The following is a 13253-nucleotide window of genomic DNA, read 5'->3' on the forward strand; positions in this document are numbered from 1 at the left end:
TAAATACATTAGAAGTGGGTAAATAATTAGATAAAGATAAATTAAAGGGACAGGTAGATGTGTATAGATGGAAAAGGATAGAAACAGGAGACAGAGACTGAGGCTGCGACTGAGACTGAGACTGACACTGACACTTCCCATGATGGCAACCGAACACATGGTACTGTCCTTGGCTAGGGGAGATCCTGGTTTGGAAGATATGAATTATATGCAAGTGCCAAGCAAGCTGGTATTTCTCTTGCTTGGGAGAGGGGAGAATTCTGGGTTGGGAAATAAAAGCCTAAATATCTACAAAGGGTAAGAAAAAAAACCCAGCCAAATGGTCAGACATGCCAGGATCAGGAGAGAACAAAACCTGCAGAGATGAACACGTAGCAAAGGAGAATCCAGACAGCACCAACACCCCCAGGGTAAAAAGAGAAAAGGTAGGAAAGGGAAAGGGAAGGTTACTGGGGAAAGGGACTGTCAACTCATGCAGATCTTCAGCATCAAAATGAATGTGTGTGATTAAACACACAGCAGAAAGGTGCAGGCAAAGGAGGAGAGACCTGACCCACCTCCATAGGTACAGGCAGCTTACAACTGCACTAGAAGTGTGCATGGAGCCAGGTGGAGTGGTGGGAATGCTCTCCAGATTCCAGACCTTCTCAAAGACACCTCTCCTGGGCACAGAGCTGTTTGAGGCTGGTGTGATGCACTTGGGCAGGGGTTGCTAAAGCAAAGAAGGATCACAGTAGGAAGAGATGGATCCAATCTCTTCTTCCTTGATACTCTTCTCTGCCACCATGTTACATGAGCCATAGGTAAGAAATAATACCTTGGAGGAAAGGCTTAATCTTAGTTAAAAGAAAGCTATGGGGAAAGACGATAAGCAAAGCATGGGGGAGAATTAGGGGTGTTGATTTCTTTTGGCCAGGACTGAGAGTAAGGGCAGCCCACGCAAGTACATGCAAGCCAGTAAGACACACACAAATAAAACAGAAAGGGAAAAAAAAATGGCCTAGTTCAATCCCCAAACCAGGTCACTTGTTGATTCTCACCTGTGATGTGCTCACCTGATCTACAAGCCATATCCACGTCCTTCTCAAAATCGGTCTGAAAGACAGAGAACACAGAGGACGTGGTCAAAAGGAGGCGGTGGAGGAGAGCAAGCCGTTTGGAACACACAAAACCCCACTTTAAGTAGTGAGGGACACTCAACCGTGGCTAGAAGATTTGAGGAGAGATGTTTTGTTTGGGTTTTGCAACATGGCAAACAGATTGCTTTGTCCCTCCGGTGGCTTTTGAACCTCGGGCAGCGGTAAAGCTGTAACACTGCTTTTCAGCTGGGTTCATCTGCTCATCCATACCCTAATTCCTGGGCTGCCAGATTAAAATATCTCCCTGGAACATATTTAAACACATTTCTAAAAAACAGGGGACAGGTTCCTGGCCTGACCTGCCTTGGCTATATCATCCCACACTTAGTCTAATTGGATTCCCCTCCACTCATTAAAAAGATCTGGGAATGCCGCTGAGAACGCTCCACACCCACTGAGCTTTCTTGTGATCTATCACCAAGTCACATGAAGTGGAAACAAGTCTCTGCTTCTGAAACACTCAGAGTATAAAATCAATGGTCTCTGCAGGCACAAAGGCTGAATAACTTTTTCAAGTGGTCTTTACAGCCAAATGAAACCCCTTTCTTCTCCCAGTATGAGTTAAGCCTTTTTCCAAAGCTTTTAGCAGACAACTTTTCAAAGAACTGGATACACTGAGTCGCAGTGGGCAATGAGTTTTCATGGAGCATTGGAAAGGCCACAGACTAGCAAAAGGTAGAAGAGTCCATTGACTATTCCTAGCATCATTTCAGAAAGAAAACACTTAATACAATTGTATTAATGTGATTAAATGCATTGCAGTTTAATGCTAAGAAGAGTGTGAAAATAAATCTCCATCCTCCTGGGATAAGCACTTTAATATAGCAGGTTGAGATTCAAGAGTTTTTGAAGAGCTGGTTGAGGAATTATCTCAAAATTCTTGATACTAATTTCTTAGTAAATTATTCGGGATGCCAAATAAATCTGAAAAGAATAGAAGAGAAATAAGAGAACTAACGTTTAAATGGGCAAGTGGGATGACACAGAAAAATATAATCTCATTTTCATGATAGAAGTTCCAGAAAAATGTAACCAAACAGCCTGTGCTAGTTCTACTGATAAAGAAATAAAATACAGGTTTATATTTAATACCAGTCAACAAGATTTTGTGAGAAACAGTTCTACTCAGCTAAACTTCTTTTCACTTGCCTGGCAGATTTGGAGATTACCGGAAAAGGTAACAGCAAAAATGCCATCCTGCAAAGCTTTTGATTTCTTTGGTTATTTTACAACTCAGTCACTATAAAATAACCTAATAAAATATCAGTGAGGAGTCATCATTCACCTCTAGATTCTAGAGCTGAATTTTTCCTGAATGTGAAGAAACTGATTCTAAGCTCTCTACTTCTCAATGTACCCATCAACAGTGCGGAAGTAAATGTAATCTCATCGCTAAAAAACTCATGGCTGACACAGAATTTTGCAAGGCGGTTGACAATAAATGCAAACAGGGTGTTATATGGAGAGACAAAAATGTGAAACTTCAGTATAACAGCCCTTAGGATGGTGACAATAGTATAACAAATACAACATCCCCATCTTTCAAGGACGCTGAGAGTCTGAAGGGCACGTGGAAAAGGGTTATATAAATGATTTGAAGGCAAACGTCTTACAGAGGGAGAATAAAAAAAGCTGAGTGTGTTAACTCATTGAAAGGTAGACTGAGAATGGTTGTGATTATGGTGTCTATTGAAGGAGCGAAAGTACTAGGCACGCAAGGGGCTTTCTGATTGCGCGTAAATAGGCATAGCAGGAACCTGTCTGAAAATGAGAAGCCTAAGCATTTAAATTAAAAACGAGGCACCTTTTAACAGACACCTATGAGATGTGGTGGAATTATATATCTCTTGATGTCCTGACTTAAAGACTGTGCTGTTTGAAATGAGTCTTTGTGCCCAAGCACACGTTACTTGGCTTAGCACAGGAATGACTGGAAGAAAACACCGGGGTTATGATACAGGTCTAATATCAACTAGACATTTTTGGAACTTGTTCAAATCTTGTGATTGTCGTGACAGCCTTACCCCAGCCTCAGAAATCAAATAACTGTGATATCATCTACTTCATAACACTGAAGCAGATGCAAGACTACTCCCCACAGTTTATTCTTTTATGCCCTTATCAAGACTGTAAAGGACTTACATAACAGGAACGAGGTTTACAGTGCTTAAACTATATTCCCAGCAAAGCAATGTAAACAAGTGTGCTTTTGAGTGAAACAAAGCCCTTCGAGTCTTTATAATAATGACCCATCACACTATGATTAAAACAGTATGAAACTACTGCCTTTCAGCTCCAGCTAGGACAAGGCAGCGTGGTGGGGATGAAAAATTCTGGAAGACATGGGAGGTGTATTTTGGCTTTGTATTTTTGAAGACAGAAAGGATCACACTAAGACGCCTGCAAAACCTGGTGTGTAAGTTTGATCTCCCTAATATTACAATGAAAAGACACTGGATTCATGTGAAAGAGTCTCTGCTAAGTGCTGTGGTTGCTCAAAGGAAGAAAGAATGATGACTGTAAAATCTATGATGGACAGAGCCCTTTGTTTAACAGTTAGGAGTTAAAAAAGCCCATAGGTCCCTTAACAATAGAAGAGGTGGTTGTTTTCCCTACCATTAGCTGAGCGTGGCCGTTCTGAAATGACCCCCCTGAGTCTCCATTGCCCTCTTCCTGACGATCTACTACTCGGCACTTCACAGCATCCTGGACCTGCAGGAATGAATGGATTTACAAACGTCAGTCAGGAATACCAAACCATATTAAATTCTGCTGAGGAAGAACAAAGTCCTCGGTAGATGAAGAAAACATAGATCCTACTTTAATAGCATTCAGATATTCACTCCACTTGGTTTATATGTTACATATCTCACGTCCTAATGGAGTAACTCCAAGGTCGCACAGGTATCCTGGGTGACTGTGTCAGTCACTTCTAGTTGCTTGATTTATATAGTCAAGAATAAAAATGTCTTCTAATTTGCAGCTTGCAATTAATTTATAATGGATACTATTGCATAAATCTTTATATTGGGGTCTACAAAGTCTGATCCTGTGTCAGCTGTCATACATATCTGATCCAAACCTCACTGAAATCAATGGGGAAAAAAATGCCAATGTCTGCAATAGAAGTTAAACACAGGCCTGTATTTATAATGCAATTCGATGAAGGAGTCTCACCCAAGCCAGTGGTGTAATTCCATTGATTTCATTGGCCTGACATAAGAAATTAATCTGTTTTACTTAATTTAAAGGAGCTGTAAGAAAATAAAATTAATATTGAATGAAACCCCTTCCTATCTCTGTTATTATTAGTCTATCCACTCAGCAGTATGAAAATAATAAAAGAAACATAAAAGATTTGTCCTTTTCATCCCTAAAATAATTTACCATTTTAAATATCCCCAGGGAGAGAATTTACTTGATTTTCTTGCTTGATTATTGCTAGCTTAATTCTCTAGCTTGATTATCTAGACACTGATGCCAATATGATCGTTCTGTAAGTCTCAGCGCAAGTTGCCTCTCTTGAAATCAAACAAAACAATTGTTTTTCTTAATATTCTATTTTCGGAGGTCGGTGTAAACATCCTAGAAATATCTATTTTGGTGTTAAACAAGCAAAATCTGACACGTTAACTAATCTAAGAATGTTCCTCAAACTCCACTCTGCAGTACCCTCAGCTTGACCACCATTGATTCATCCCTCCTTCTCTCTGAGCAATACTGTCATGGTAATTTTTGTGATCACTGACTACACAAAGGTAAAAGTTCTTAAGATTAGAGAAGCTACCAGTCTGACTGGACATTTTTCAAATGCTTTCTGTTGGAAGTATGTTGGTTATATAACAAAGAACAGCTCGTTCATCTCACCTCCCGCCTTAGGATGCAATGGACCATAACGATGACAAAGCCCTCCAATGAGTCAAAGACGGCAAAGAGGATCTGGAAGAGTGCTGACCGCCGATCTGTGATTGCCAGAACCGCAGACATCCAGGTGAGAGCCAGGAGAGGTAGGACTACACAGGAGCTCCAAAGGGATGCCCTGTCACGGGAGAGGAAAAGAGAATTCAGCTCCAGCCTCACCTGTTTCCACGTGGAATGCTATTTCAGCCTCCTGATCCTATGGGGCTTCAGAAGACGTCTTCAGCAAACATACAATTGTGCTAGATGTCTTCTGAGCATCCCTCACAGGGAAGCAGAAAGATGCTTTGCACACTCACGCTACCAAAACAGGTGACACACATTTCTACGGGAGGGACTACTTTTCAATGGTGCAGTCATGCATAAAACTTGAGGTGGGGAGGAAGGATGCAGATACCTCACTCCCCCTTTCACACCCTTCCCACTCTAGGTCACTAGTCCACACAATGGCATTTCCCAAGGAGGGGAGAAAAAATACAGTCACTGTAGGTTGCCAAAGGGAAGGGGAACAGTTGCACCAGAGACTGGTTTGTCACGATGGCTGTCGGCACTTGGGTTACAGACACTTGGACTTCCACAGCACATGGAAGACACTAACACCGGGGACATGTGTTACGGTTTCAAGTGACTAGAACAGACAAGCACAAAGCTGATGTGGAGACTGATATTTTTTTGCTGCTCCCTTACTCTACAGCTAATGGTCCCTCAACACTACCTCAATGAACATCAGGAGAACTGATACCTGGCCCAATTTTTTGTTGAACAGAAAATTGTTTGCTTTCTTGTGTGATCTCCCCAGCTGACGGTTTTAAAAACAATTACAGTTGTTTCTGTATTTAGCAATTATTGTAAATAGGTTTATCCTTGGATGGACATTTGGCATTAAAATAACTTAAGATTCAAGCCACTCCTTAATTCAGAAAACAGAAAACTGGACCAAACAGTTTTCTGTAATGCAAGTACTGCCCCATGAACCTCTACTTCATCAGTGAACGATGGCTCTAGAAACGGGAAAGCACCTCAGTTCCCATGGAATATTTAGTCATTCAGCTCTCTGACCAAAAAGGGTCCCAAGCAATTTTAAGAGCTTATTAGAGAGATCTGAAGCTGTCAGTCATCCTTATATATGGCAGCACTGGTGCACCAAGAGTACCAGGAGTATTCCTCTGTGGGCTTTTATCTAACAAATAAGAGCAGACCTACTCACAGGCTGAATAACAAGTTGAGCTTCAAGATTTTTCTATGTAGAAAACCTCAACCTATAGACTACCAAATGAATACAGGGAACACAATAAATTACAGGACAGGTATCATGACAGGAATTTTACAGTACTTACATGGGACATTTTCTGATATATGACCATGTTTTTAATAACGTTTACTTGCTGGTTATCCAGGTACTGCTCTCACAGAGCTCAGTGAGAGTTTTACCTGAACAAAGCTGGAGCTCGGACACAGGAGTGGACACCAGGATGTGATGCCCTGGCTTCAGTTAAGAGTTTTTCAAGGATTGTTACCTCAGTTCTGCTGCAGTTACTACATACTGAAGTGACAGGTTATTTTTATAGTCATAATGACACTCTGATTGCAAATATTTCTACAACCTGTTCATACTGAGATGTGCTTCTTAGTGATATGATTAAGCAATGTAATTTACCTTAGGGAACATGTAAATGGAATATATATCTTTTTCCCAATTAAAACAAGCATTATGAGACTTCCATGTAAGGTAAAGGCCATTACATAATCTGATACCTTGTAATTTCATACTGATGATAAACTGAATATTCTTTAATGTCCAATAGGAGCTATAATTTCAAAGTATTATTTCAAACAAAGAAAAAGCAGCAGCCAGGCAGCCCTCAACTAAACAACTCCTAAACAGAAGTTTTCATTCCGCTTCTCCCTCAGCCCTCTGAAATCTGCCTCATTATACTGAAATCTCTTTATTCCATCATTTGCAGTGGTGCATTAATAAAACTGGCTATGCAGTAAGTGCAGCGAAAAAATCAGAGAGGCAAAAAAGCCAAATGGAAAGACAAGGCTCGCTTGGTAACATGCCACTCCAGGTGCATCTTCCATGCAAGTATCAGCAAACGCAACATGCCTGATGTATGGCTTGGTAGATGAAGTCTTGCAGATGTGATTGCTGGAAACCAGAAAAGAGGCTGCTAGAAAAAGTCTGTGTCAGACAACTCTGCTTCCTGGAATTATCTGCTCTCCCAGCATAATCTTAATACACATATATGTGCATGTTACTACCACCATTGTGCGAACAAGAAACCTGGTAATGTCACCTGAGAACGGACCTGACATAAGTACGTAAGTACGGGTGTGAACCATCTAAATCTGGATGGGTTTTCCATTCCTCAAAAGAACCACAACCTCAGACTGACAATGATTTGGATCTGGATCCAAGATTTATATGTGGACTTGGGGTTGTAAGGGATGCTGCTGAAGAGGTAAATTACATTTCTCTCTAGCAAATGGTTAGATTTCAATCCAAAGACTTCAAAACCAGCTTAAAACATATGCAGGCACCCTGCTTTAAGAATGCACTTTTGAGTCTATTTGCTATCCAAAGCACAGGTGAAATGATCCAGAACTATAGAGGGCTCCCTTCAGAGCTCCTGCTGTGTTCATGATGGACTCGGTGAGTCCCTTGCTCTGTGTGGCTCCATATGGGTGAACTATCCAACTTTCTTCTGAGTGGAGACATCCTGATGGACTTCACTCCCAACATAAGCAACCTTAAACCACCACTTAAATATCTGCCCTTTCCAACATGAAAACAGTATTAGGCCACATATTCACCTGGAGTAAATCAGGATTTTCCCAACTGAGTTGTGCTGACTTACATCAGTGAGGACTACGGCCTTTCTGCTCTCTTTGTGACTCACCTTGCAGATTCCTTCTCAATAATACCCATCCCTTACAAACGTAATGGAAATGGTGCTTAACATTTACTGCATAATCTTTATTCTCAGGCTGCAGATGGCAGCAGGTCAGAGGAACGTAACTTACTCTAATTTCACTTTCAGATCTCTGCTTAGCTTTCGAGATACTAAACTTTTTAAAAGTTCCATTTAAAAAAACCCCAACCATCTCAAGACTGAAATTTCAGAAGAAACCGTGGGGGACGATAAGTGAGTTTTCTGTGATATTGCCCTTATTTCTACTTGCTGTGAGCTGAATTCATAGCAGAACTCACGGCACGTCTGCCAACTTTCCATCCGTCCCTTTTTCGGGGGGTATTGTGCATCCTTAAAAAGTTCCAGAGAAACTTACAGGACCAAAGAAACTTCATGTGATGGTGCCACAAGATGTGAAATGAGAATAATATAATGACATTGTGATTATATAATGAATTTTCATTATGGATTATCTATGATCAATGAATCCAGGACTTTGATTGCTTGAGACAAAGGAATTAACTGGCAGATCCTCTTATTTGTACCATACCTGAGAGCACTCATGACAAGTGACAGCAATATCAAAAGAAGACCTTTACACCGTACTGTGGAAACATGATGTGGGTTTATTGTGTGGTGACATGACAATGTCACCCAGCAGTACCAGTTGTAATGTCACATTGTTTCTCCCCACTGTGCCACACTCCTGCCGCATTGCAGAGGAATGGTGTCACTCTGGGACATAGCAATGCCACAGCACAATGCCATGTGTCACACATTACTATGATGTGTGACACACAGCCACAGGATAACAATGCCCATCACTTTATCTAGCATGGCAAAGACTGAGCCTTATGAAACACAAAGCAGACCCAGCTCTGGCCACAAGCAGATGAGGGCCTTTGGTCACAATGTCATAACTAGCTTGGTTTTGTTCTTTAGCTAGCTGGCAGCCTTGAGAGTCTTCATCTTTGCAAAAGAAGTAGGATGAACTGATGGCACTTAGAAGATAGCAATGGAAAGAGCAAAAAAGTCTTGTTTAGAAACAAAGATCTCCATGAAGAAAGATTTTAAGAGGCCTGCACACTGACAGCAGGTCACAGTACATGTCAACAAAGATGTAAAAGGCCATTATAAGGAGGTAGGTGATCAATTCTTCTCATTACGCAACACTGACAGGGCAACCAGTACCATAAGCTAAAGGAGCAGCAGAAGGAAAAATAACTTTATATTTCAGAAGGCAGCTCCTGGAGAGGAGCTCTGAAAAGGGAGATGGTAGGTGGGCTCAACACATAAGACAATGGATGCCACCTCACATGCTGCACAGAGTGGCACTTGGGGCTCTGGGGAACCTGCTCTAGCTGCAGATGTCCCTGCTCACTGCAGGGGGTTTGGATTAGATGAGCTTTGAAGGTCCCTTCCAACTGAAACCATTTGATGACTCTAACTCCATGCTGCTCCACTGTTCTGATGAGCATGTTACTCCTCCATCACAGCAGGTCTGCTACAGGAAAACCGCGGAACAGGGGTTTACTTTATTCATTCTCTCATGTCTTATTTCTCCCATAACTTGCATTCCTCCTAAAACCAAGAGTATTGCCCCAGTTTTAGAGAAACTTCATTTTAAGCCAATGCCCATTTAACCAAGATGATAGGAAATCTGTAACTAGAAAAGAGAGGGCACGTGGCATGCTCTTTAACAGCCACACAGAAACCCAAGATGATATTATTTCTCTTTTCTCCAGAAGAAGATTCTTCTCTCATTTGCTTCAATCTGAATCACACAACTTGGGGAACAGGAAATCAAATGCCTCTAAATGAGACAAACAGGTAATGAAGCGGCTATGGGCAAACTGCTCGATGATTCACCCCTTTGACAGTCCAAAGGAAAACCTGCAGGGCCCAAGTGTTATCTCCAGGTAAAGATGCAATTCCAAATTCCTTGAACTATGAGGATAACACTCTCCTGAGGAACAGACTCCTTCATAAAAGCAGACATGAGTCCTGGAACTTCAATACAGGCAGAAAATTTGACATCTAAGACTTCCTGAAATGACTTTGCTTCAAGAAAAAGAGCAAATCCCTTAGATGGGAGATTTGACACATATCTTCTAATGACATAAGAAGGATGATGCATGAGAATGGTCATGAGGACTTCCTGATATTGACTGCGGTGTGGGTTGCCTGCAAGAAGAATACACTTTGCAAGGGCATTAGTCTTGGTCCAGTCCAATCCCTATGCTCAGAAGTTGAGAGTCCACATTTACAATTAACTTCCTGGCAGGAATTTCATCCATCCATCCATCCATCCATCCAACCATCCAACCAACAGCAGCCCCTGCTATCTGCAGTGGATGTCCTCGTTCACAGCAAGTACGAAGAAAAGGTATGCCCATGAGATATTTTTTCCTTTGTCTCAGATAAAAAAAAAAATCACAGGTAGCAAAGACAAATTAATTGTAAGTCAGTATTTCAATAGGCTGAGGCTATCTTGCAAGCAGCACTAAAAGAAAGAAAATGTAGGAACAGAGGTCTTCCAATAGCTAAATATGCTCAGCATCTTCTCCAGAATGACCTAAAGGGAAGGTTTTTTGTAACCCACACTTGTGAAGTCTATCTTAACAGGTCAGAGACTTTCAAAGCTCTCCTTATCCCAAGTCAAGAAATTGCACAATTTTCAGCGTACATTCTTTCATGTCTGCTGCGGTTACCACCTGCTCTCCCATTAGTGGCTTATCATGCTTTCTCTCGTTACACATCCTGTTCTCTGACTCCTTCTCTCTTAGACACAGATACCACCACAAAGAGTTATTCAAAGCTTCTTTGATTTCCAACGGTGAAGAAAAATAGAGAAAGGATCTATCCTTTCATGTCATGCTATCCCAGAAATGAGCCTCTGAACCTTCTGGGAGGTAAGCTGGAGAGGGTATGAGCAACTCCAGCAGGAACAAGTCAGGAACATCCTTGAAGTGCTCTCTACCAAACAACTATGGCTAATTCCAGGTCAGAGAGGAGCCAGGAGTCCAAATGATTTACATCCTGATTTACATCTCAAGACTTCAAAACTGAATTGCAAAGCTGGTCCAAGGTCTGGGATGAAGGCCAGCAGAAGGGTGGCAGTGGCATGAAGCATAATCAGGGCTTTGCCTTATTGACAACCTCATTAACAGTAGAGTTGGAGGAAGACAAGCAGAAAAAGTTCAGTTGCAGAATGAAGTGGATGATAAGGGTAGATGAGGGCTAAGTGAACTAATTCATGTATTACTCAGAATTCCCTTTGAAAGGACGAGAGCATAGGACACTTCAGGACAAAAAAACAAAACCAGTACCAGAATTTATCATCTAAGGTATTCTATCTGCTGGGAAACAAAGCACATTTGTTGAAGACATCCCTGCTCACTGCATGGGAGTTGGACTAGATGACCATTGAAGGTCCCTTCCAACTCAAACCATTCCATGATTCTACGATATCACCTTACAGGAACCCTCCAATTTCTATCAAACCACTTAAATTAGAAAAGCAGGATAAGTAGGAGGTCTAGATTTCAGACACACACCCCCCCTTTTTTTTTCTGATTTGAAGATGAATCAGAATACGTGATTCATGACAGACCGATGTCATAAAACATGGGAGAGGAATTTGAGATTGTTTTATTTTTAAAATGAATTCACTATGAACTGGAAGCCACTCCTATTTAACAGTCTAATTTACTAATAGTAAAGATTCTGCTGGTTTAACATTGCCCTGCAGTCCCAGGAAACCAAACTGCAGTGACCTGCTCATTCTGGACCTGTGGTACACGGGTCTGGACCAATGCCATCTCACCATCTCAGCTGGGCACTGCTGCAGAAGGTAAGTGAACTACTTCAGCAGTGAAAAATAAATGAGATTTTGTTGAGGTTTTGTATCTCACAGAAACTTACAGATCTTAATAGCTCTTAATATTATTTTTTTGCTAATGAAGATTGTTTTTCAGAAATACATGTTTTTCCCTAAAGTCTTTCGGATTTTATATAAATGGCTCAGTTTTGGGAAAAATAAAAAACCCAACCAAACAAAAAAACCCACATTTTGCTTTAATTTCCTTTTATATTTCTACCTTTTAGAGATTTGGCACTCAGCTGCCTGGTTTTGTTTAGATTAATTAAAGGTAGGAGTTTTCAAACTGCAAATGTCTAGATCTGAGACTGCTTCTTTCACACATTTCACATATGTTACTTTAGACATCAAAACCAAAATATAGCATCACTTGAAATGGTAGAGACAATAAAATCTCAAAAAGGGAAGGAAGAAAGACAAACCTTCCCTCAATTGTCTCCCTCCTACCTTAACCTTTGGGAAAAGTAAGTCAGCTACATAAACACCTACAATTTCCCCTGCAGAACAAATCTCTGGCATTTTTATAATTTTTTATTTTTACTAACTCCAGCAGCATCTAAGAGATTTAACAGCATTTGACTTTTGTAACTCAGAGCTATGAAACACTTTAAGATTTTGAGAACAGACTCCAAGTGTTTTTAGGGGTTCAAAAGAAGCAGTCAACACTTATCAAATCAGAACTGCAGCCCTACGAGATATCAAACTTAATTCCAGCCTTTTATAAGACCAAAAAAACCCAAACACTTAGAAGTGATTCACCAACTCACTTAAATCATACTCAGCGCTCTGCAGCCTCTGGAGTAAAAATCTCAAGCACACACTTAAGTGTTCGACAAAGCTGGAGTTTGAGGCCACCATAAAAATTAATGGGAACCACATGTTTAAGTCTACAGTTCCAAGAACTAAATTAAATGGGGGCATTCAATGTATACCCAGCTCCCAACAAATGGAGAGTCCCTTTGTCTTCCATGGGCTGCTCACATGCACACACCTAGGCATGTCATGTCATTTCCTGGGACCAGCCCACCAGCTTTTGCTCCAGGGATGTTGCAGGAGCCCTACACTACTATTGGCTCACAGAATGAGGTCAGGGAGAGCTGGGGATGTGGGGAGGTGGGCAGGGAGATGGGGAGAGAAAACAAACAAGGGCTGGTGAGTGCAGGGAAATGAAAGAGGGAAAAAAATAAATTAAAAAATAAAAGTGGAAAGAAAGAAAGAAAAGAAGTTGAAATTAGAGGAACTAACATGGCGTTACTGGTGGCTGTGGCCGAAACTTCAGCAGAAGAAACTACTCCACACTTGGAACATTTGAGCGTCATGCCGTAAAGGGGCACTGCCATCTGACTGCAATTAAAACCAAAAGACTGAAACAAAACAAAACACTTTGCTTATGAACACAAACGT

At 41.1% G+C, this 13253-nt stretch overlaps 1 protein-coding gene across 1 annotated transcript in view; it reads right to left on the bottom strand.

Annotated features, from left to right (window-relative positions):
* LOC104492758 (brain-specific angiogenesis inhibitor 1-like) overlaps positions 1–13253 on the bottom strand; it is a gene marked incomplete at its 5' end in the record, with an annotated part of 85950 nt that overhangs the window by 18206 nt on the left and 54491 nt on the right. Inside the window, 3 exons of the mRNA XM_010135348.1 lie at positions 1056–1095; positions 3756–3851; positions 5007–5178. Coding sequence (XP_010133650.1) covers positions 1056–1095; positions 3756–3851; positions 5007–5178 — 308 coding nt within the window. The remainder of the gene's footprint in view (positions 1–1055; positions 1096–3755; positions 3852–5006; positions 5179–13253) is intronic.

This window comes from Buceros rhinoceros, unplaced genomic scaffold, assembly GCF_000710305.1.
Source record: "Buceros rhinoceros silvestris isolate BGI_N320 unplaced genomic scaffold, ASM71030v1 scaffold454, whole genome shotgun sequence".
Classification (NCBI taxonomy): Eukaryota; Metazoa; Chordata; class Aves; order Bucerotiformes; family Bucerotidae; genus Buceros; species Buceros rhinoceros.